Source organism: Papio anubis, chromosome 14, assembly GCF_008728515.1.
Source record: "Papio anubis isolate 15944 chromosome 14, Panubis1.0, whole genome shotgun sequence".
In the NCBI taxonomy this organism is placed as follows: Eukaryota; Metazoa; Chordata; class Mammalia; order Primates; family Cercopithecidae; genus Papio; species Papio anubis.
Window position 1 is genome coordinate 62,269,644 of NC_044989.1, and position 25,016 is coordinate 62,294,659.

General features: G+C 41.9%; 1 protein-coding gene across 1 annotated transcript; it reads right to left on the minus strand.

The window, feature by feature from the left end:
- Positions 1–5,893: 5,893 nt before the first annotated feature.
- Positions 5,894–24,998, minus strand: CCT4 (chaperonin containing TCP1 subunit 4). Its single transcript, XM_003908705.5, has 14 exons — positions 24,727–24,998; positions 21,374–21,426; positions 19,529–19,618; positions 16,600–16,708; positions 15,243–15,385; positions 13,803–13,924; positions 13,326–13,458; positions 12,510–12,649; positions 10,077–10,173; positions 9,879–9,989; positions 9,655–9,785; positions 9,284–9,518; positions 6,621–6,734; positions 5,894–6,099 (listed from the first exon to the last, which is right to left on the minus strand). Exons 1-14 carry the CDS (start codon positions 24,851–24,853, stop codon positions 6,085–6,087), a joined length of 1,620 nt encoding a protein of 539 aa, XP_003908754.3. The 5' UTR covers positions 24,854–24,998; the 3' UTR covers positions 5,894–6,084.
- Positions 24,999–25,016: the final 18 nt, after the last annotated feature.

A 25,016-nucleotide genomic window follows, 5' to 3' on the forward strand; every position in this document is an offset into this window, starting at 1 on the left:
TGCCTCAGCCTCCTGAGCAGCTGGGACTAGAGGCACGCGCCACCACGCCCGGCTAATTTTTGTATTTTTAGTAAAGACGGGGTTTCACCATCTTGGCCAGGGTGGTGTCTATCTCTTGACGTTGTGATCCACCTGCCTCAGCCTCCCAAAGTGCTGGGATTACAGGTGTGAGATACAGCTGGTTTTAAAGAACAGCGGAATGGCTTTTTAAAGACTCAATTACAGTGCCAGCTAGGTGGCAACACTTTGCAGGGCTGGGACATTCTCCAGAGGCTGTATACTCTGAATTAGTACCCAATATACAGTTGTTCTCCCATAGCCAGAATTCATGGGTCTAGGAATCAAGAGGTGGAAATGGAAGTGGTACCATTTACTACTACACCCAGTGACCCACTAATACAATTTTTGCTTCCTGTTCTTGTGACTTTGTGCTCTTCTGGTCTAGAGGTCTTAGTTCCAGACGGAGGGATGCTTCCACCACGAGACATAACAAAGATTCCACTGAAATGGAAAGTTAAGTTGGCCACTTGGCCTTGTTTGGCTCCTTATGCACCTTTGAATGAACATGTGGAGGGAGTTACAGTGCTGGCTGGGGTGACTGATACTGACTACCAAGGGGAAACTGAATTACTTCTCCACAATAGAGGAAAGGAAGAGCATGTCTGGAATACAGAAGATCCCTTAGGCTGTCTCTTAGTATTACCATGCTCTGTGATTACGGCCAATGGAAAATAATAACCGCCCAATTAAGGTGGAACTACTAATGGCCCAGACCCTTCAGAATGATTTGGATCACCCCACTGAGGAAAGGACCACTAACAGTCAAGGTGCTTGCTGAAGACAAAGGGAAAACAGAGCATGTAATAGAAGGTAGTTATCAATAACAGCTACAACCAAAATTACATTACAGAAATGAGTGCTATAATTGTCATGAGTAGTTCCTCATTTGTCATGAGTATGGATGTGGATATATATACATATACTTTCCTCTCATTATTTCCTTATCCCATAATAACGTAAGGTGTATTTTTTGTATTACAGTATTTGGGTTATGGGGTATCAAGAAGAGTAAGACTTCACTCGGTGACTTTAACTCTTCTTCTGAGGAAGGGGTGTGTTTTTGGTCCTACACAGGATAGTTGTATCATGTCAGCTGGATTTATGACCACATTATTACCTTATTTGAAGGTTTAAGTATGGTTTAAGAAGATGTATATGATGGCCAAGTTGACAGTGGGTGGATTTATGATGCCTAATGTGTTAACCTGGCCAAGGGATGGTATTTGGTTAAAACATTTCTGGGAGTGTCTGTGAAGATGTTTCTGAAGATTAACATTTGAATTGGTGAACTGAATAAAGCAGACAGCCCTCCCCAATGTTGGTGAGCATCATCCAATCTGTTGAGAGGCTAAGAAAAAGGTGGCTGACTGTGGGCTCAGGCTGGGCATGGTGGCTCACACCTGTAATCCCAGTATTTTGGGAGGCTGAGGCAGGTGGACCAACTGCGTTCAGGAGTTCAAGACCAGCCTGGGCAACATGGTGACATCCCGTCTCTACTAAAAAAAAAAAACAAAACAACAAAAATGAGCTGGATGTGGTGGCTGTAATCTTAGCTACTCGGGAGGCCAAGGCATGAGAATTGCTTGAACCCAGGAGGCGGAAGTTGCAGTGAGCCGAGATTGTGCCATCGCAATTCAGCCTGAGCAACAGAGCAAAACTGTCTCAAAAAAAAAAAAAAAAAGAAAAAAGAAAAAGAAAAAGGTGAAGGAAAGCTGAACTTGTTCTCTTGCTGAGTTGGGACACAAATCTACCTTCTGAGCTCCTAGTTCTTAGGCCTTCAGATCTGGACTAGAAATCTACACCGTCGTCTTTCTGGCTTTCAGGTCTTTGAACTACACCACCAACTTTCCTAGGTCTCCAGTTGGCAGATGGCAGATTGTGGGATTTCTTGGCCTCCATAATCATGTGATCTAATACTGCATTATAAATCTTTCTAGAGACATATTTTTCTTTATCCTATTGGTTGTTTCTCTGGAGAACCCTAAGGCAGATGTGCTGCAACATATACTGTATCCCCTATGAAATTTGCTAAAAGTTTAATCTGAATCTAAGCCTCTTTAGAGCTAATTTTTTATTTTACAGGAAACAGAGAAACAAGAAAGCGGGAATCCAGATGACAGATACACAATAGCTAGTTAGGACTCATCAAAAAAACTAATGCCATTAGACAAAAAAGTGGGTGAATGTAGATTAGAAACTTGTAAGACATAACTAAATACTATGTGTAAACCCCAAATAAATCTTGGTTTAAAACACAAGGTGGGCTGGGCACAGTGGCTCACGCCTATAATCCCAGCACTTTGGAAGGCTGAGGCAGGTAGATCACAAGGTCAGGAGTTCGAGACCAGCCTGACCAACATGGTGAAACCCCGTTTCTACTAAAAATACAAAAATTAGCTAGGCGTGGTGGCACGTGCCTGTAATCCCAGCTACTCAGGAGCCTGAGGCAGAATCACTTGAACCCGGGTGGTGAAGGTTGCAATGAGCCGAGATTGTGCCACTGCACTTCAGCCTGGGTGACAGAGCGAGAAGTCTCAAAAACAAAACAAAACAAAAACAAAAACAAACAAAAAAACCCCACAAGGTAGAAAAGACACTCTGAGGCAGGCGTGGTGGCTCATGCCTGTAATCACAGCACTTTGGGAGGCTGAAGCAGGTGGATCACCTGAGGTCAGGAGTCCGAGACCAGCCTGGCCAACGTGGTGATACCCCGTCTCTACCAAAAAATACAAAAACTAGCCAAGTGTGGTGGCAGGCACCTGTAATCTCAGCTACTCAGCAGGCTGAGACAGGAGAATCGCTTAAACCCAGGAGGCAGAGGTTGCAGTGAGCCGAGATCACGCCATTGCACTCCAGCCTGGGCGACAAGAGCTAAACTCCGTCTCAAAAAAAAAAAAAAAAAAAGGAAAAAAAAGACACTCTAGAGCAAGCTTGTCCAACCCGCGGCCCACAAGCCGCAGGCAGCCCAGGACAGCTTTGAATGCGACCCAACACAAATTCATAAATTTTCTTAAAGCATTATATATATATGTAATATATATATTTTAGCTCATCAGCTATTCTTAGTATTAGTGTATTTTATGGTTTGGCCCAAGAGAATTCTTCATCATCCAACACGGCCCAGGGAAGCCAAAAGATTGGACACCCTTGCTCTAGAGACTGTCAGAAAAATCTGAACACGGATTGGGTGTTGGACATCACAGAATTGTTTTCTTAAAATTGTTTTGCTTTTTTTTTTCCCTTGAGATGGATGTATTAATACAGTACTTCATAACCCTTCAACATGGGTAAAACTTACTTTTATTAGGTTCCCTTTGTGCTAGTTTTTGGGTGTTGCCTCAAACTGCAATGACTTCTATTTGTTACATAACTATATAACAAGTCAATTACTAGCTAAATCTAAGTGGAGGGTAATACAATGTTCATTCTACTCTTCAAACCTCCCGAGTAGCTGGGATTACAGGTGCCTGCCACCACACCCAGCTATTTTTTTTTTTTGTACCTTTAGTAGAAAGGTACAAAGGTACGACACTCCTTGTGAAATACCCAAGGAGATGGTAGCTGAAATACCAGATTGTGTACCTTTAGTAGAGACGGGGTTTCACCATGTTGGCCACACTGGTCTCAAACTCCTGACCTCGTGATCCATTGCCTCGGCCTCCCAAAGTGCTGGAATTACAGGCGTGAGTGACCGCACCCGACTGGAAGAATCCTCTTTTAAGAATGTTGTTATATAAACTATTTGTATTATTTAGGCATAACCTAAGAACAAAAAGCTTTGTGCTGTTAGGCTGGGCATTGTGGCTCACGCCTATAATCCTAGCACTGGGAAGCCAAGGCAAGGATAGCTTGAGCCTAGGAATTCAACACCAGCCTGGGTAATACAGCCAGACCTCATCTCTACAAAAAAAATACAAAAACTAGCCAGGCATGGTAGTGTGTGCCTGTAGTACCAGCCACTAGGGAGGCTGAGGTGGAAGGAATGCTTGAGCCTTGGAAAGTTGAGGCCATAGTGAGCCGTAGTCGTGCCACTGCACTCCAGCCTGGGCAAAAGAGCAAGACCCCGTCTCAAAACACATAAAAGCACTTGGCTAGGCATGGTGGCTCATGCCTGCAATCCCAGCACTTTGGGAAGACAAGATGCGCGGATCACGAGGTCAGTTCAAGACCAGCCTAGCCAACATGGTAAAACCCCATCTCTACTAGAAATACAAAAACTAGCCAGGTGTGGTGCCGTGCACCTATAATCCCAGCTACTCAGGAGACTGGGGCAGGAGAATTCCTTTAAACCTGGGAGGCGGAGGTTGTGGTAAGCCAAGATGGCGCCACTGCACTCCAGCCTGGGTGTCAGAGTGAGACTCCGTCTCACAACAAAAAACTTTTCTGCTATCTGGATGCAGTGGCACAGGCCTGTATTGCTAGTTACTTGGGAGGCTGTGGCAGGATAACTTGAGCCCAGGAGTTTGAGGTTATAGTGAGCTATGATCTTTGCCCATGAACAGCCACCACACTCCTGCCAAGGCAACATGGCAAGGCACTGCCACTGAAAAACATCTTATGCTGAGTGAGTGACAAATGTTTAAATATGGATTAGGTAAGTATTTTGACTTACGATTTTAAGGTATACCTGATTCAACTGTTTTATGGCAGCTAGAATTAACATTTTTCACACGTTCTTAATTATCAAAAGGAAGAATAAATTGAAATACTGAATTCCAGATAATACAGAAATCTTTATCTAAAAATATTAGACACTTACCAAGTTAGTTAACTATTCCAGTTCTGTGATGAATACAAAAGGAGCTTCAGACTGTTTGGTCGAAATTCTTTCTCCACAATGCTAGAAAGGGGCCCAGTTGCTTTCATGACACTCCTTGTGAAATACCCAAGGAGATGGTAGCTGAAATACCAGATTGTGTAGGCCAAACTTGTGATCCACCTTAAAAGGTCTAGCCTTTACTCAAAGGCATGAAAGCTTTTACAAAAGGAGTGCTTGACTAAGTGCCTTTAATCCCAGGGCTTTAGAAGACCAAGGCAGGACTGTTTGAGGCCAGGAGTTCAAAACCAGCCTGGGCAACATAGTGAGATCCTGCTTCTGGAAAAAAACAAAACAAAACGGGGGGATGGTGGCACACACCTGTAGCTGTAGCTATTTAAAAGAATAAAGCAGGATTCTTTATTCTTAGCTCAAGTCCAGGAGTTCAAGGCTGCAGTAACCTATGATCATACCACTGCACTCCAACCTGGGTGACAAGCTTTTCTCTAAAAAAATAATCACTAGACTTCAATGTGTGCAAAATAGACAGATGGGAAAGTGGCTAAAGGGAAGAGACTAGTTACAGATTTGACCTCTTCATGGTGAGATGACACTGTTGCTTAGATCAGGACAGTGGCAATCAAGATGTTTAAAACCAATGAAACAAGACATTAGTTAAGAATCCCTTTTGTATAAGTAAGATTTGCTACATATATGTATACACTTGTATTTGCAGAAGGAATCCAACACAGAGTAGTCATTATTACTGGGAAAAGGGATTAGGATAGGATAAAAGCAGGCTTTCATTTTTCAATTTTCTTTCTGTAACATTATTTCTTTTTAAATTTGGCAGCCTCCCAAGCCAGAGTAGGTTCAAAGAGGTGCCACTAATATCATTCACTTTTAAGACAGCATATATATTTACATGTTGGTAGTTTTTAATGCCAATGAGCATTTATCAGTGTTGAGTATACTGGGCCATCTTTTTCCTCAACATGTAAACTTACTTTTTACGCTTCTTTTATTAGTTTTTCAAAAGTATCAGAAATAACAGAATGTTGGGAGAAGATAAATCAATCTGCCTTTTGAAACCAAATATTTAATATTTTCATTAAATTGTTTCAATACAACTTCAGGCAAATGCCAACTGGAAGACCAAGCCCAAAAATTCAGAGGAAATAATCTTCCAAACAAGGAACACCAAGGTGATCTTCTTCCACGCCAGCAGCAATACTGGTGACCATAATGGTGTTAGTCAGTTATCCAGATTATCGAGTGTTTACCTGATAAGAGAAAAACTTAGATTTCAAAACCAGACAGAATTTTAAGGCTGGAAAATGTTTAAGGCAATTAATAAAAGGAAAAACTGTATTAAGAACTGCTGTCACCTTGATGACTAGCAAACATTTATTAAAAGTAAAAACCTGGCCGGGCACGGTGGCTCATGCCTGTAATCCCAGCACTTTGGGAGGCCGAGGCAGGCGGATCACAAGGTCAGAAGTTCAAGACCAGCCTGACCAACATGGTGAAACCCTGTCTCTACTCAAATAAAAAACAATGGCCAGGCGTGGTGGCTCACACCTGTAATCCCAGCTACTCGGGAGGCTGAGACAGGAGAATCACTTGAATCCCGGAGGCGGAGGTTGTAGTGAGCCAAGATTGTGGCACTGTGCTCCAGCCTGGGCAACAGAGCAAAACTCTGTCTCAAAAAAACCAACCAACCAACCAAACAACAACAAAAAACCTTTAAAAAATATATGCCCTTTTGACCTCCTAAGAAAATGTGCAACCTGAAAACACTTACCACATCATCGATTTTCAGAATGCTCCGAACAGTTTCAGTTGCAAGAGTCAGAGCACTGACTGACACTAACAGAGGCTGGACAACCAGTTCCTCCAAAATGTTGGAAATACCACCCTGCAAATCAAATCAGCAGAAGTTGCTTTTACTGTCTTTAATAATATACATCAGCAGCCACGTGGTTACCAGTGTACCTCGAGACCTAAATCTAGTTTTCCCTTTGTCTAGGCAGATTAGAATATGATACTCTACTAAGCCCTCTCTACACTGTGGGATGTTATTTCAACTAAAATTTGGAAAAACTGAATTAATGCTATAGTCACCCAATCCTAACTCACAAACAACTTCTAAGTATCACTTTTTTTTTTTTTTTTTTTTAAGTTGGAGTCTCGCTCTGTTGCCCAGGCTGCAATGCAGTAGTGCAATCTCGGCTCACTGGAAGCTCCACCTCCCGGGTTCACGCCATTCTGCCTCGGCCTAGCTGGGACTATAGGTGCCCACCACCACGCCCAGCTAATTTTCTGTATTTTTAGTAGAGATAGTGTTTCACCATGTTAGCCAGGACGGTCTCGATCTCCTGATCTCATGATCAGCCTGCCTTGGCCTCCCAAAGTGCTGGGATTACAGGTGTGACCCGCTGCACCCTGCCACTTATTTTTAAATGTTGGCAAAATTAGCAAAATGATCAGTTAAAAATTATGATCATAGTTAAAAATTACAGTATCTTGGTTAGGCGCAGTGGCTCACGCCTATAATTCCAGCACTTTGGGAAACCAAGGCAGGCAGATCACGAGGTCAGGAGATTTGAGACCATCCTGGCCAACATAATGAAACACTGTCTCTACTAAAAATACAAAAAATTAGCCAGGCGTGGGGGCAAGCGCCTGCAGCCCCAACTACTCGGGAGGCTGAGGCAAGAGAATGGCTTGAACCCAGGAGGCGGAGGGTGCAGTGAGCCAAGATCGCGCCACTGCACTCCAGCCTGGGTGACAGTGAGACTCTGTCTCAAAAAAACAAAACAAACAAAACATTATCTGTTTAATGTTGAAATCATCTCTGAATTTTAATTCTTAATTAGACCAACACCGGTCTAGTGTCTCATATTTCCCACCTTAAATTCTTCATTGAACCATCCTACTTCCCTTTATCCCAGGACTACTCCTGATGGCCTCTAACAGGCATCCTTGCTTCCAGTCTTCTCTTCTTAAAATATTCATGTCCTTAGCCTCATAATCTTTAGGCCACGCGCGGTGGCTCACGCCTATAATCCTAGCACTTTGGAAGGCTGAGGCAGGCGAATTGCCTGGGCTCAGAAGTTCAAAACCAGCCTGGGCAACACAGTGAAACCCCATTTCTACTAAAAAATACAAAAAAATTAGCCCGGCGTGGTGGCGGACGCCTGTAGTCCCAGCTACGCGGGAGGCTGAGGCAGGAGAATTGCTTGAACCTGGGAGAAGGTTGCAGTGAGCTGAGACAGTGCTACTGCACTCCAGCCTGGGTAACAGACCAAGATTCCGTCTCCAAAGAAAAAACAAACAAAAAACACTTTAGTGGATCCCAACTACGGGAAGGAAAAAAAAAAAGGCAGGCTCAATAATCAAGGGCCTCCTCATTCTATTAATAGCTTTTTTTTTTTTCTTTTTTTTTGAGACGGAGTCTCGTCCTGTCGTGCAGGCTGGAGTGCAATGGTGTGATGTTGGCTCACTGCAACCTCTGCCTCCCTGGTTCAAGCAATTCTCCTGACTCAGCCTCCCCGTGTAGCTGGGAATAAAGGAGCCTGCCACTTTGGCTAATTTTTTTTTGTATTTTTAGCAGAGACGGGGTTTCGCCATGTTGGCCAGGCTGGTCTCAAACTCCTGCCCTCAGGTAATGTGCCCACCTCGGCCTCCCAAAGAGCTGGGATTACAGGCGTGAGCCACCACGTCCAGCCTATTAATAGCTTTTATCTGATCTTTCCAACCTTAAAGCCCACTATTATCTTTAATATATAATCCCAGCTCTACACAGGTGAAGAACTACTTGGTCCTTCTCACCTGTAAAACCACTGCTTACCCATCTGTTTTTCCTCATCCCCTACCAACCAAAAATGAATCTTCATAAAGCTTTCCCTAAACAGACAGTTCCATCCTTTGGAGTTCTGTACCATACAGAAAATATAATGTTGGATTGTCAGTTCTTTCCCATCATGTGTTTATTATTTGTCTCAACAAAACACCAATAAAAAAAGCGGTATTATTACTATGTGATTACCTTACATAACTACACTAGCTCATGCTAACTAGAGCAATGATTTCTTATAGTCTTTAGTATATGCCAAGCATTTATCTAAGAGCTTGTTAACTAGAAATGCATTTAATTCTCACAACAGGCCTATGAGGGAACTATTAATCATCTCTGTTTTTACACCTGAGGAAACTGAGGACCAGACCAAGTAACTTGCTAAAAGTTAGTAAGTGGCAGATTTAGTGAACAAATAATACTTCCCCCTAAGATGTCACCACCTTCCTTCTCACTCAATGGCATAGATTAATTAACCTGCAGCAGGCCTCATATTTAAATCCAAGATTATGCTTTTCATTATAGAGCTTTCCATTCAACAGATGACTACAAAACTTTTAATCTTTTATACTAATCAACATTTTCTACATTAGAGAGTAAATGATTACCTTTCGGACATTAATGCCTGAAGTTTTTTCTCCCTGGGCATGCCGGTTTCTTAGTTCTGTTACTGTAGAAATGGGATTCAGGCCGGCATTTTCAGCTAGTGTAGATGGAATAACCTCCATAGCATCTGCAAAAGCACGAACGCAGTAGGATTCCATACCACTCAGTGTTCGTGAATATTCAGTTAATCGTAGGGCCAACTCTATTTCTGGAGCACCACCTCCTGCAATAAGAGCCCTGAAATTCACAAATATATTTTCAGCTTATTTTATCCAACAGAAATTTTTAATAATTTACTATTTATATCTTAAAAAACAGAATACAGTAGTTTTAATGTTCAAAACGTTACTTAATAATGTAACACTGACATTACCTCTTCTTCACTAAACAACGAATAACACATAGTGCATCATGAATGGAGCGCTCTGCTTCTTCAATCACCAGTTTGTTAGAACCACGAACAACAATTGTAACTGTTTTTCCAGGGCTGGCACAACCTGTAATCTTCAGTAAACAAATTCCAAATTAAGTATCTGAAGGGTTAAAAAAAACCCACACCGAAAACTAAGCAAATAAAAATTTAAATGTAATAGTTACCTTGAGCAGTTTGCCAGAACCATTTAAACTGACCTCCTCAGCTAACTCGGCAGAACCCAGCATGTCAGCAGTAAATTGGTCAATATGAGCAACTGGCTTGGTTCCAATTGTCTGGAAAAAAAAGTCAAATCTACAAATTAAGGCAACATTTATCTGATTATTAGACATTTTCCACAAATACAGATGTTGATGTTTTACCTTACAAATAAATTCAATGTCTTCTCTTTCAATATCCTTAATCACCATAATCTTCATTTTGTTCAAAAAGTGTAATGCAAGATCACTAAGAGCATCTCTAAAATACAAAATCAGTGATTATGTCAATGCTAGGTTAAGAGAAAAATTTTGCTCTTCAAATGCCTTTAAGGTTTTAATTACTGTTTCTTAAATGACCAATCATTATTCCTGAAGAAAAATGCTTTAGTTTACTAAGTTCATAAGGTCAAAATTAAGATTTCCAGTTCTAAGGACATTTTAGTACAATTCCAGTATTAAAATGTACTCTGTCCCCAATGACACTAATAACATACACAAAATAACTAGGTCACTATTTTTTCCCCATTTATTTATATATATATTTTTTTGAGATGGAATTTCACTCTTGTTGCCCAGGCTGGCGTGCAATGGCACGATCTCAGCTCATTGCAACCCCCACCTCCTGGGTTCAAGCGATTCTCCTGCCTCAGTCTCCCAAGTGTACAGGCTCCTGCCACCACACCTGGCTAATTTTTGTATTTTTAGTAGAGACGGGGTTTTACCATGTTGGCCAGGCTGGTCTCGAACTCCTGACTTCAGATGATTCACGTGCCTTGGCCTCCTAAAGTGCTGGGATTACAGGCATAAGCCACCACACCTGGCCCATTTATTTAATAGAGACAGGGTCTCCCTATGTTGCCCAGGCCGGTCTCGAACTCAGGGCTCAAGAGATCCTCCCACCTCAGCCCCACAAAGTGCTGGGATTACAGGTGTGAGCCACAGTTCCTGACCTCATTTTTCTTAAAAAATGAGCACATCTTGGTAAATTAAAGCTTATTAATACTTCATGAATTTAGAAGTATTAATCAGACTCCACAAATTTACACTTCCCCATGAACTGTGAATAATCTAACAACTCTGTGATACTAGAAAGGTAGATATTACTACTATCCCTATTATACAGATGAGCAAACTGTATAGGCAATTTGCTCATCTGTATAATTTGCATAGTGGGGGGCAATTTACTCAAGGTCAGTAGCTATTATATGATTGGGATTAGAACCAAGTCTTCTGAGTCTTCAATCAAAGACTATATAAAATGAACACCCACAGTACATTCTGGCATATTAATAAATAGGAATGTGTCTATTAGGAAAAAATACTGGCCAGGCACAGTGGCTCACGTCTGTAATGCCAGCACTTTGGGGAGCCAACGCAGGTGGATCACGAGGTCAGGAGTTCAAGACCAGCCTGACCAACATGGTAAAACCTCGTCTCCACTAAAAAGACAAAAATTAGCCAGGCATGGTGGCACATGCCCGTGACAAGGCAAGCAATTGCACAGACCTTTAAATAAATTCCACTTTTAACCAGGTAATTAATTCTGCAACAAACTTGGTTTTTAAAAGAACAAGGCTTGATGTTTAGGACCTTGGTCTAGGAAAAATTATATATCCCACATTTAAAAGGGAGGATAGAGCCGGGCGTGGTGGCTCATGCCTGTAATCCCAGCACTTTGGGAGGCTGAGGCTGGTGGATCACCTGAAGTTGGGAGTTTGAGACCAGCCTGACTAACAGAGAAACCCTGTCTCTACTAAAAATACAAAATTAGTCGGGTGTGGTGGTGCATGCCTGTAATCCCAACTACTCGGCAGGCTGAGGCAGGAGACTTGCTTGAACCCAGGAGGCAGAGGTTGCAGTGAGCCAAGACTGCACCATTGCATTCCAGCCTGGGCAACAAGAGCAAAACTCCAGTTAAAATGCAGATTTCTGGTGGTTTACCCAACTCAAATGTTTCTATAAAAATTGCTATTAGAGGCTGGGCATGGTGGCTCACGCCTGTAATTCCAGCACTTTGGGAGGCTGAGGTGGGCAGATCACGAGGTCAGGAGATCAACATCACCCTGGCTAACATGGTGAAACCCTGTCTCTACTAAAAAAATACAAAAAAACTAGCCGGGCGTGGTCGTGGGCACCTGTAGTCCCAGCTACTCTGGAGGCTGAGGCAGGAGAATGGCATGAACTCGGGAGGCGGAGCTTGCAGTGAGCCGACACCGCGCCACTGCACTCCAGCCTGGGCCCAGGCCAGACTCCGTCTCAAACAAAAAAAACACAAAAAAAACAAAATTATACCTTTATTGTTTTAAATTTACAAGTCATATATTTCTTTAAAGTGCTTTTCCTAGACATCTTAACTGAACTTATACCATTTGTTTCCCTTGGTCTGAGCAAATGATGGTACAATATTGAGGCCTAACACTTTATCTCTGTGCTTTTAAAACAAAAATTCTCTATTTCGTTTCACCTAAGAGTTGTCCCTTAAAAAATATGAATTTAGAGTAAGTGATTAAATCAAATATTTTATCAGAAAAAATAAACTGCTAGTGGAGATTCAAAATTATTATTAAGGGATGAACAAAATAAATAGTCCCACACCTTAGAATAGACTTCTGTATGAGAAGGACATTACATCCTGTTTTTTTAATTTGCTTCACTAAATTTAAAATATAGGCTCTCTCTTCTCGCAGCACTCGGTCCATCTGGGCATAGTCAGAAACCACTATTTGATTATCCATCTGTTTAGAAAAAACATCATAATTTGCATTGTAAGATATTTTAACTTTAAAAGTAGAATTTTAAGTGAAAATACTATGTACTGTATAAATTCAACCAAAACTATACCAAGCAATAAATTATACAGACATGCATAGAAAAGAGTCTGGATAAGATACATACCCCAAATTTCATTCTTACTTTCAACTAAATACAATGGCATCTTACTTTTTTGCAGGTACATTTTTTATAACCAAAAAATATAAAATGGGTATCCTAGTTGTTTCTAAAAGATGGAGTCCCTCTCTAATCTGTGAATTTGCAAATTAACAACGATGAAAAGATGGGGTCCCACTATGTTGCCCCGGCTGGAGTGGAGTGCAGGGACTATTCACAGGTGATGGAATAGCACACTGCAGCCTCAAACTCCTAGGTTCAAGCAATTTTTCTGCTTAAATTTCCCGAGGAGCTGGGACTACAGGCATCGCTGCAATTGGCTAGTTCTCAATTTCAATATCCAAATTGAGGATGTAGACTTGTCACTTGTTGCACCAACAATTTCTATTTTTGTCTCAATTCTAGTAATTCTTTTGAGATCTATGCTTTAAATCACTAGAAGTATTTTCTATTTTTAATAAAGAAATGCCTAAGTTATTAAAAAGTTAAACACAGAACCAATTTCATTTGGATTCTACTTACATCTGTTTTGGGAGCAGATAAGCAAAACTGAATAAGCCCAATCTTGGCCTTTTCAACTCTGGTTATGCCAGAATTTGATACTTTTTGGGTGAGAACCAGCCCTTCCACCAACTCACAGTCATCAATTGTCCCACTAAGAAAAAAACAAAGAGGGGAAGTTAAGAGGGAGTGGACATCTGTACATTTAATAGATTGTTAACAGATTAAAAGTCATCAGTCCAATAAACTGTGATTCAGCCTCACATTTACTATTGCCCCATTACTGGATCTCTTTGATCCACTGCTGTCTTATTATCATAAAGTAATATAAACAAAATCTTGAGATCCACTTACTAATACAAGTTTTCATGAAAACAAAACCAAAAAGAGAAAAGAGAGCTTTGTGACCTTCATCTAGGTGTTTGTAACTTACTTATTTTTGGCAATCTTATGCTCATTTTCAAATTTTTTGTTCAAGTTGCAATTAGAGATGCTTACCCAAGCTTCTTAACTATTTTAATATCTCTAAGATCTACACTGGTGGCTGTGGCTGGGTCAATCACTTTCATCACTGCATTTACACTCATTGGAGAAAGCAGACTTGAATACTGAGAAACAACCTAGATTAAAAAAAAAAAAAAAGTTACCTTCACAGTAGAAAAAGTCCTAACTTTTCAATGACAAATATACTTAAGAAGGGCTCTAATAATTTTTGCAGTAGGGTGTGCATGCGAAGAGGGAAACACCCACAAGAAGACAGTCCATAAACTGTCTTTTCCATTCAGGTTGTCACCAGGGGCACAAAATAAAAACATGTATGCTTGCTTTTTTCTTTTATTAATATAATAGCCAGGACTGTAGAATATCAAAGTTTTACAGGAAATCCAAAAAGCATAAATTTAATTTTACGTGAATATTTCCTATCTAAAATCAATGTGTGATGAGGCATCAATGTTATGTATGTACATTCCTGATGAGGGGTTGATAAAAATTGCTAACATTTATCAATCACTTAACACATGCCAGGCAGTGGTCTCAGAACTTTACATATTAACTCATTCAATCTTCAGAAGGAGAAACTGGAGCCAAGAGGTCAAGTCATTTTGGCCAAACTAACAGCGTAGTTAAGTGGTGAAGTCAGCATTGAACAAACACAAGCAGTCTAGACTCAATGACTAGTGCTTGTAACCATTTAGCTATACTATCTATATCAGTTCTGGGGACATCCAACAGTATCACTTAGTGTCCCTAACACCATCTAACATTCAAACAAAATCAATGTATGGACTTAATACTGATTTTTAAAAGGAAAAAGGATTAGGGGATGGACGGGACAAACACAGGACATTACAGAAAACAAGTGACATGAATTCTACAGAAATTTAAAAGTACAACACTGCTTTAAGCTTGGTAAATAAGAAAAGCAGCATATGTAGCCTGTCCTGGGTTCAAATCTCAGCTCTTTCTGTTAGCGGTCCTTGAATAAGTTACTTCTCTAGATCTACTCTCTTCATCTATAAAATGGGGATATGACTGAGGGCCTTGAAGAGGATAATAAATGTAAAAAACTTATCACAATGCCCACCATATAAAGTATTCAATAAAAATTAGCTATACTGCCAGAGACCTATGGCAGTCTTTCTGATTTGGCAGAGGAAAAGGTTTCTTATAAGCAAATTAAAATATCTAGCTTTACCAAAACACTGTTACAATGCATTAAATAGAGAAGTGGATATGGATATAGTATATATTAAATATTCCAACTCCTTTGTTAGCCTTATGGCTCGTTTCCTCTCTTAATCTTAAATCAATTCAATTACACAGATTATAACAGTTACCTAGTCACTCTTGAAACTTACTATTTATGTACTGTATAGCATCAAGAATCACAGAGTAACACACATTAATTTGACAACTATCTGTTAGTGCTTGCCTCACCTTTGAGTTCAGTGAAGTGGTTGCACTATTTAACAAAGTTTCTCTGTCACTCAGTTCCACAGGTCGAGACATGTCAGTCAAGATTTCAATGCCCTTTTCCAGGGCCTTCTGGAATGACTCAGAAATGATGGTTGGATGAATCCCTGTCATTTGTGAAAGTCTAGTTATTTAATTATAGCAGGTAAACTACACATTTGACATGACTTAAAAATTTTCTATTCATTAATGTCAAAGCAAGCACAAATTTAACTATTCTTAATAGTAGCTTCAGTAACCTGCTAACAGTGACTAATAATTTACTTCCATCCAATTTAAAATAGATTACATACTTATTAATACTTAAGACTAAAGCCAAATTTTATACCTTTTTTTTGGGGGGAGACAGGGTCTCACTCGGTCACCCAGGCTGGAGTGCAGCGGCCTGATCTTAGCCTCAACCTCCCAGGCTCAAGTGATCCTCCCACCTTAGCCTCCTGAGTAGCTGGGACTACTGACACATGCCACCACACCTGGCTTTTTTTTTTTTTTTTTTTTTTTTCAGTGGAGACAGGGTTTTGCCACGTTGCCCAGTCTGCTCTCAACTCTTTGGGCTCAATTGATCTGCCAGCCTCAACCTCCCAAAGTGCCGGGGATTACAAGGTCACCACACCTGGCCGATACTTTTAAAAATATCACAAATCTACATAATAAGTAGAGTAAGTGACTGGAGAGTCACTACTATAATTAAATACCATTTACTAAAGCAAGGACAATCCTGACTTTCTCTCCCAAATCTTACTTGTACAAGAGTCTAAGATTAGTAATATTTCTACCACTCATTTTTTTTTTTTTTGAGATGGAGTTCACTCTTGTTGCCCAGGCTGGAGTGTGATGGCATGATCCTGGCTCACTGCAACCTCCGCCTCCTGGGTTCAAGCGATTCTCTTGCCTTAGCTGGGATTACAGGCATGTGCCACCATGCCTGGCTAATTTTTTGTATTTAGTAGAGACAGGGTTTCACTATGTTGGTCAGGCTGGTCTTGAACTCCTGACCTCAGGGGATCCACCCACCTCGGTCTCCTAAAGTGCTGGGATTACAGGCGTGAGCCACCATGTCCGGCCTCTACCACTCATTTTTGAACAACAATTGAGTTCCATTCAAAAAGGAGCCCAGCAAATATCAGCAGCCAAAGGAAAATTTCTTCTAATTTCTATTATAAATATAGCAAAATCTAAAACTTTAAAAAATTCTTGGCAAAAAGATTAGGTATCTCAAATTAAATCTTAAATCCCGTATTACTTATGAATAACTTGGCTTTTCCTAAAGTTTGTTCTTTTAAACTTTTCTTTATTCAGTAATAAAGTACATCCTACCCACCTTTCTGAAGAAGCTTGGTACACGAATCTAAGAGGGAGCCAGCAATGATGACTACTGATGTGGTGCCATCCCCTGCTTCTATATCTTGAGCCTTAGACAGCTCCACCAGCTAAGTGAACAGAAAATGCCAAGTTGCTCAATGAGAAATGAGAGAACCCAGTAACACCTAATTCAAGTAATCACACCAGTGTCACAAACAGAATTTGAGGATTCAACATGATTCCTGATTTCTGATTTGTTGTCTACCTTGGGTTTCATTTAAAATTAAAGACTAATAGATGATCTCCAGTTCAGATTGTGGGTTGTCATCTCCCCCTGCCCTGCTACTCAAAGGTTCTAATCAGAAAGCAAAAATGTATCATAGGTACTCTATAGACTTGGAAGCTAAGAAATGGGGCATTTCAGATAAGACTAGAGTATCTTTTTTTTTTTTTTTTTTTTTTGAGACAGGGTCTCACTCTGTCACCCAGACTGGAGTACAGCAGTGTGATCATGGCCCACTACAGCCTCCACCTCCTGGGCTCAAGAGATCCTCCTGTTTCAGTCTCCCAAGTAGCTGGGGCTATAGGTGCATGCTAACACATGTGGCTACTTTTTAAAAAAGTTTTGTTTTTTGTTTTGTTTTTTACAGAGGTGGGGTCCCATTATGTTGCCTAGAATGCTCTCGAACTCCTGGGCTCAAACAATCCTCCTGCTTCAGTCTCCCAAAGTGCTGAGATTACAAGCATGAATCACCATTCCCAGCCTCAGAGTATCAACTCTTTTGCCAAGTTTATTTGAATAGACCCCTTATAAGTATAATCTGATTCATTAAAAAGCCATCTTTTCTTAATTGGTGGATGGCACAACGTATGAAGCCTCAGGACCATCCAAGAAAACAGCAAAACTTCACGTAGCAGTGAAGTTTTGTTTTATTTAACAATGCTTTATGTTCCAAATAAGATGCTTATTTTCCTATAATAAACTATCATTTTTTTTCAACATTTTAATAGCAATATTACATATAGACTTGTCACTTCTGGATAACAAAATTTTTTTGTTGTAAAATAGTATGTGGTAATTATACAAAATTTGGAAAATACAGAAAGAAGAAATTAAAATGTGTCAAATGAATATTTTTGAAGCAAAGACCATTAGTATTTGTATGTAGTATGTTACTGTAACCTCTACCTCCCGAGTTCAAGCAATTCTCCTGTCTCTGCCTCCCAAGTAGCTGAAATTAAAGGCATGCACCAGCATGCCCAGCTAATTTTTGTATTTTTAGTAGAGATGGGGTTTCATGATGTTGGCCAGGTTGGTGTCGAACTCCTGACCTCAGGTGATCCACCTGCCTCAGCCTCCCAAAGTGCTGGGATCCCAGGCATGAGCCACTACGCCTGGCCTGAGAGAAATTTATTTCTAATGCATTTGTTTTTGCTCATATGACTTGACAACAGGTTTATGTTTTTAATCTCCTCATTCCTCAAGTGTATGCCAAGTTTCCATGGACAAGTATAAGGTAAAAGAAGTAAAATAGGGCTGGGCGCGGTGGCTCAAACCTATAATCCCAGCACTTTGGGAGGCCGAGACGGGCGGATCACGAGGTCAGGAGATGGAGACCGTCCTGGCTAACCCGGTGAAACCCCGTCTCTACTAAAAAATACAAAAAAAAAACTAGCCAGGCAAGGTGGCGGGCGCCTGTAGTCCCAGCTGCTCAGGAGGCTGAGGCAGGAGAATGGCGTAAACCCGGGAGGCAGAGCTTGCGGTGAGCTGAGATCCGGCCACTGCACTCCAGCCTGGGCGACAGAGCAAGACTCTGTCTCAAAAAAAAAAAAAAAAAAAAAGAAGTAAAATAATTACTGTTTCCAGCAGATTTTTAGACAATGCATTTTCTTCTGTGGACATGTGAACTGTTATGCACCATATTCTAATAAGAACACAATAATCATTTGAGAGGAAAAATACTCATTTCCATGGACAAGTATAAGGTGACTTGTGTTTTGTTTTTTTTTGAGACAGGGTCTCACTTTGTCACCCAGGCTGGAGTGCAGTGGCCCAATCAAGCTCACTACCACCTCTGCCCCTGGACTCAAGTGATTCTCCCACCTCAGCCTCCCGAGTAGCTGAGACCACAGGTGCGCACCACCACACCCAGCTATTATTTTTTGTGTTTTCAGTAGAGACAAGGTCTCACCATGTTGGCCAAGCTGGTCTCAAACTCCTGAGCTCAAGCAATCCTCCCACCTTGGCTTCCCAAAGTGCCGGGATTACAGGTGTGAGCCACTGTGCCCAGCTGTTTTTTTTTCTTTTTCCTGGGGTTTCACTCTGTCACCCAGAATGGAGTGTGGTGGTGTGATTATAGCTCACTGCAGCCACAAACTCCTGAACTCAAACAATCCTCCCATGTCAGCCTAAGAAGTGGCTGGGACTAAAGGTATGCACCACCATGCCTGGCTTGATTTGTGTTTTATCATCACCTCACATCAAAAAGCACAATGTTAGGCACAAAATGTATCCTAAAAATATGCCTGTTTAGCACAAAAAGTGTTAATTGTGCTTAAATACGTGATCAAACAAATAAATTTAACTGTTTACCAAATATCAAATACACTTAAAAAAGAAGACTCACCTAGCCAGGCGCGGTGGCTCATGCCTATAATCCCAGCACTTTGGGAGGCCGAGGCAGGTGGATCATAAGGTCAGGAGTTTGAGACCAGCCTGACCAACATGGCGAAACCCGTCTCTACTGAAAATATAAAAACTAGCCAGGCGTGGTGGTGCGTACCTGTAATCCCAGCTACTCAGCAGGCTAAGGCAGGAGAATTGCTTGAATTCAGGAGGTGGAGGCTGCAGTGGGTTGAGACTGCACCATGGCATTCCAGCCTGGGTGACAGAGCAAGACTCTGTCTCAAAAAAAAAAAAAAAAAGACTCACCTAAAATTATACTTACCATTCTGGCTGCTGGGTGTAACACCTGCATTTGTTTCAGAATGGTAGCACCATCATTTGTAATGGTTACATCACCTTTCCCATCTTGAATCTAGAAAAAAATTTTAAAGTTGTATTTCAGTGTGACACCTTAACAGTTTCATTAAACTTTTATATTTCAAAATAGAGAAGTTAATTTCTGTTTGCAAAGTACTGAATTTTAAATTATCTTCCCTTACATTAGCATAATAATTTAAGAATATGCAATAACAGGCTGGGCACGGTGGTTCATGCCTGTAATCCCAGCACTTTGGGAGGCCGAGGCAAGCTGATCACCTGAAGTGGAGAGTTCAAGACCAGTCTGACCCATGGAGAAACCCCATCTCTACTGAAAATACAGAATTAGCCGGGCGTGGTGGCACATGCCTATAATCCTAGCTACTAGGGAAGCTGAGGCAGGAGAATCGCTCGAACCTGGGAGGCGGGGGTCGCGGTGAGCTGAGATCATGCCATTGCCTGGACAACAAGGGCGAAACTTCGTCTCAAAAAAAAAAAAAAAAGAATATGCACAACAGTCCAACTTTACAAAAGAAAAAAGTGCCTTTGTTGCAGGGTAATCTAAAAGTGAAGAAACGCAGACACACAAAAAAGAAAAAAAGGAAAAATATTATAAAGAAGCACTTGCTATCTTTAATAATTTCTTATTAATCAGAAGCATGATTTCCACCATGGATGCCCTAAAGGAGTACCATGCAATGCGGTGAACACAATTCTTACAGTCAACACAGTAACTTTTTTCCTTTTTTGTCCTACAAAAAGGACAACAGCATTTTTGGGAAGGACAGATTTTCAAACATCCAGAGAGGAGAATAATCTGTAGTATCATCCAGATGATCCTCCATTATTGTTTTACCTCCCAGAGACCCACATTAGAATACAAAGTTACATCCATAAGGAATACTAAACTGAAGTCCCAATACTTGGATTTATAATACTTTCCACTTAACTACATAATAGATACCTATGTTTGGGTGTGCATTCTCATCGTTTAAAAAGCATTAAACAAAGTATGAATTATAGTTTAGTCCTGTTGACTCCAAAGTAATCTCTCCTTCCTCTAAACTCCAGGTACCCTACACTTTTTACTGTTTTTTTGGTTTTGGTTTGAGATGGAGTCTTGCTCAGTCACCCAGGCTGGAGTGCAGCTGTGCAATCTCGGCTCACTGCAACCTCTGCCTCCTGGGTTCAAGTGATTCTCCTGCCTTAGCCTCCCACCTCCTGAGTAACTGGGACTACAGGTGCTCACCACCATGCCTGGCTAATTTTTGTATTTTTAGTAGAGACCGGGTTTCACCATATTGGCCAGGCTGGTCTCAAACTCTTGACCTTGTGATTCACCCACTTCGGCCTCCCAAAGTGCTAGGATTACAGGTATGATACACTCTGCCTCACTCACTTTCTACTATTTTTATTTATTTATTTATTTTTTGAGACGGAGTTTTGCTCTTCTTGCCCAGGCTACAGTGCAATGGCGCAATCTCGGCTCACCACAACCTCTGCCTCCCAGGTTCAAGCAATTCTCCTGCCTCAGCTTCCCAAGGAGCTGGGATTACGGGCATGAGCCACCATGCCTGGCTAATTTTGTATTTTTAGTAGAGACAGGGTTTCTCCATGTTGGTCAGGATGGTCTCGAACTCCTGACCTCAGGTGATTCGCCCCTCAGCCTCCCTAAGTACTGGGATTACAGGTGTGACCCACCACACCCAGCCCCATCTTTTACTTTTTAAACAGCACATCTAACCCTCCATCAAGGTCTTGCAGTGTGAACAGCAGTGCTCAATTAGTACTCAATGACTCAACTCTTTACCATTTTATCCATTCCTTTTGGTCCAAGGCTTGTTCTAATAGCATCAGCAACCGCTGCAGATGGAAAAAAAAAAGAAAACAAAAGAAATTAGAACTTTTTTTTTTTAAGAGACAGGGTCTTACTATATTGCCCAGGGTGGCCTCAAACTCCTTGGCTCAAGCAACCCTCCCACCTCAGCCTCCCAGAATAGCTGGAGGTACGGGAAATCAAGACTCCTTAAAGAGAGGTTTTTCCTCGCAAATGATCATTGTGTTCTTATTAGGATATGGTGCATAACAAATCACGGTGTCCACAGAAGAAAATTCGTTGTCTAAAAATAATCTATTGGAAACAGAGTAATTAAAATAATTAATTTAAATGTATGATGCTTCACTTTTTTGTTAGTCAACGTACACAGTATTATTGAGACAGGGTCTCACTCTGTCTGTCACAAGGCTAGAGTGCAGTGGTGCGATCTCAGCTCACTGCAACCTCCGCCTCCTGAGTTCAAGTGATTCTCCTGCCTCAGCCTCTCGAGTAGCTGCCACCACGCCCAGCTATTTTTTTGTATTTTTAGTAGAGACAGGGTTTCACTACGTTGGCCAGGATGGTCTCGATCTTTTGACCTCCATCTGCCTGCCTCGGCCTCCCAAAATGCTGGGATTACAGGTGTGAGCTACCGCGCCTGGCCTAATATTTGTAATCAGCTTATGGCAGAATACATTTTGAGGATTCATCTCATCTTCCTTCAGATGTCAAAATGGTACAATCTAGTTAGGAGCTCTGAGAATTGCTATTTCCTCCATTCCTTAAAACAGGGCAAGCAGCAACAGAACTGTCTAGATCTAACATACTGATGGATGAGTATCCTTTTTCCAAAATGATTAGGACCAGAAGCGTTTTGAATTTTAGAGTACTTCAAATTAGGAATGCTCAATTTATATATAATTCACTTATTTGTTTACTCTGTCTAGTGTGTAATCTCTGAGAGTAAAGACATTTGTTCACTAATGTGAACATGGTGTATAGGTGGCCTACAGCAAAAATTAACACTAACACCGCCAAAAGGGCAAACCACAATGGAAATGCTATAGAGCAAGATACTCTTAAAAAAATCCAACAAGGCCGGGCGCGATGGCTCACACCTGTAATCCCAGCGCTTCGGGAGGCTGAGGTGGTCAGGAGCTCAAGACCAGCCTGGACAACATGGCGAAACCCAGCCTCTACTAACAATACAAAAATGAGCTGGGTGTGGCGGCGCACATCTGTAGTCCCAGCTACTCAGGAGGCTGAGGCAGGAGCATGGCTTGAACCCAGGAGGCGGAGGTTGCAGTGAGCAGAGATCACGCCACTGCACTCCAGCCTGGGGGACAGAGCAAGACTCCATCTCAACAAACCAATCCAACAAACCAAACAAAAACCCAAACTCTCAAATCGTAGCTTTTGGTCATCAGTATGTTAAAAAACATCCCTGGGGCCGGGCACGGTGGCTTTTGGTCATCAGTATGTTATAAAACATCCCTGGGGCCAGGCACGGTGGCTCACACCTGAAATCCCAGCACTTTGTGAGGCCAAGGTGGGCCATCACTTGAGGCCGGGAGTTCAAGATATAACGGGTCATCTTCACAGATAATTTAGGTGGCCTTTCCTTCCCACATGCACACCCTCCTCTGTTGTTTCAGTTCTCTGTTCACTTTTGTTTCAAAGGTTACTAAATTTCCCACTTATCTTGTTTGTTGAATATCAACCATATTATAAACTCTCTTGGCCCCCAAATCTCTTTTTCTTTTTTGAGACAGAGTTTCGCTCGTCGCCCTGGCTGGAGTGCAACGGCGGGATGTCGGTTCACGGCAACCTCCGCCTTCCAGGTTCAAGCGATTCCCCCGCCTCAGCCTCCCCAGTTGCTGAGACTACAGGCGTATGCCACCACACTCGTCTAATTTTGTATTTTTAGTAGAGACAGGGTTTCTCCATGTTGGTGAGGTTGGTCTTGAACTCCTGACCTCATGTGATCCGCCCGCCTCAGCCTCCCAAAGTGCTGGGATTACAGATGTGAGCCACCCTGCCTGGACCAAAATTTATCTTTCAACATTCTGTTCCTAATCTAACAAATGTAAGCTTCAACTATGGTCCCCAATTAACCTACAAACCTTCGCTTCCAGGTACATTATCTCCTGAACTTCCAAATGAATCCTAAATTTGGCCATTCTGACCTTTCCAACTCATTAGGCCCAAGTTAGAAATGATTACTTTTTCTTACATTCAGGGTTACCTATCTAATCACCATCACATTCCCAGTTACTTGGGCTGATGACTGCAAATACTTTTAAGGGGTACATGCGTCTTTACATGCTTTCTCACTGAATCCTCACAGCAAGCCTATACGTTGGTTAAAAAGAAATGATCCGATAGCTGGGGGAGATTAAGTCAAATACTTTCCAGGACACCAGGCCTTTAACATCTGGCCCCAACCTAGCTTTCTAATCTCACCTCTTCCGCAAACATACTATTCTTCAACCCAAAAGAAATACTATACTCAATATACACTCGGGCAAGATCTCTAAACCTCTGTCCTGACTTTTCCTTCCAGAGCTTTCTATCTCAACTCGATTTCTCTTAATCTTAACTCTAAAAAGCAAACATTTCCTCCTCAATTTTATAGGTAAGAAATCTTTGGCACAGAGGTTACAGGTCACTAAGACATGAAGTAACGGAAGCAGAGAATGAAACTCTGGTCTGATTTCCAATGCGTGCCACACTCTTCTACAAAAAAACCAAATAATTGTTTCTTGATTTGGCTGTGCACATGCAGAGACGACATCAACGTAACTTTCCGCAACTATTTCAAACAAGACACGTAAGTCGGTTCCTACATCCATCCCAGTACAATGAGCCTCGCCCCAATTTAGACGCGGAGTTCACCCAATTCGTCTCAACAGCTGTGTCAAGTTTATTTAATACCTCTTTAAGAATAAGAAAGCTGAAACATACTGTGCATTCTACCAGTTCCAATAAGCAGATAAGCGACAGCCCTTAAGCGTCAGACCCCTCGGGGAGACTGCACGCAATCCTCGGCATTTTGAACTGCTTTCGACTCCAATATGAATGATGCACAATGCAGGATGAAAAACTATGGGAGACTAAGACGCAAAATGGGGCAAGTTCAAAGGCCTCCATACTCCGGGTTGGCAATCATCGACAGAAAAACAGGAGTAGGGATCCCTTCACTGGGCTGCTTCCACAGGGAGGACAAGAGGGGAACACCCGAAAGAACGTGAAAAGAGCCAAACCAAAGAGCCAAACCAGCTCAAGCCCACGGTGAGAGCGCAGAGCTCAGCCCCGCGGCCCCGCGGGTCAGGCCCTGAGAGTGATACCTTTGGCGGCGGAAATGTTGCTGAAGCGGATCTGGGCTGGCTTGTCGCGGTCCTGATAGGCGCCTTTTCCGCGGCCGCCGGCAGCCCCGGCAGGCGCCCCGCTCCGGGGTGCCACATTCTCGGGCATGGCAAAGTCGGCTGGGTCTGGGTGGGCTCGGAAAGGACGGATGGACCCGGATTCTGGCCGGCCGCAGAGTAATAACGGTAAGCCCTCACCGCCTTCACGAACCTTCCAGAAAGCGGCGCCGGCGTCGGGAGGAGGCGGAGGCAGAGAAGGGGGCCTTCCTGCG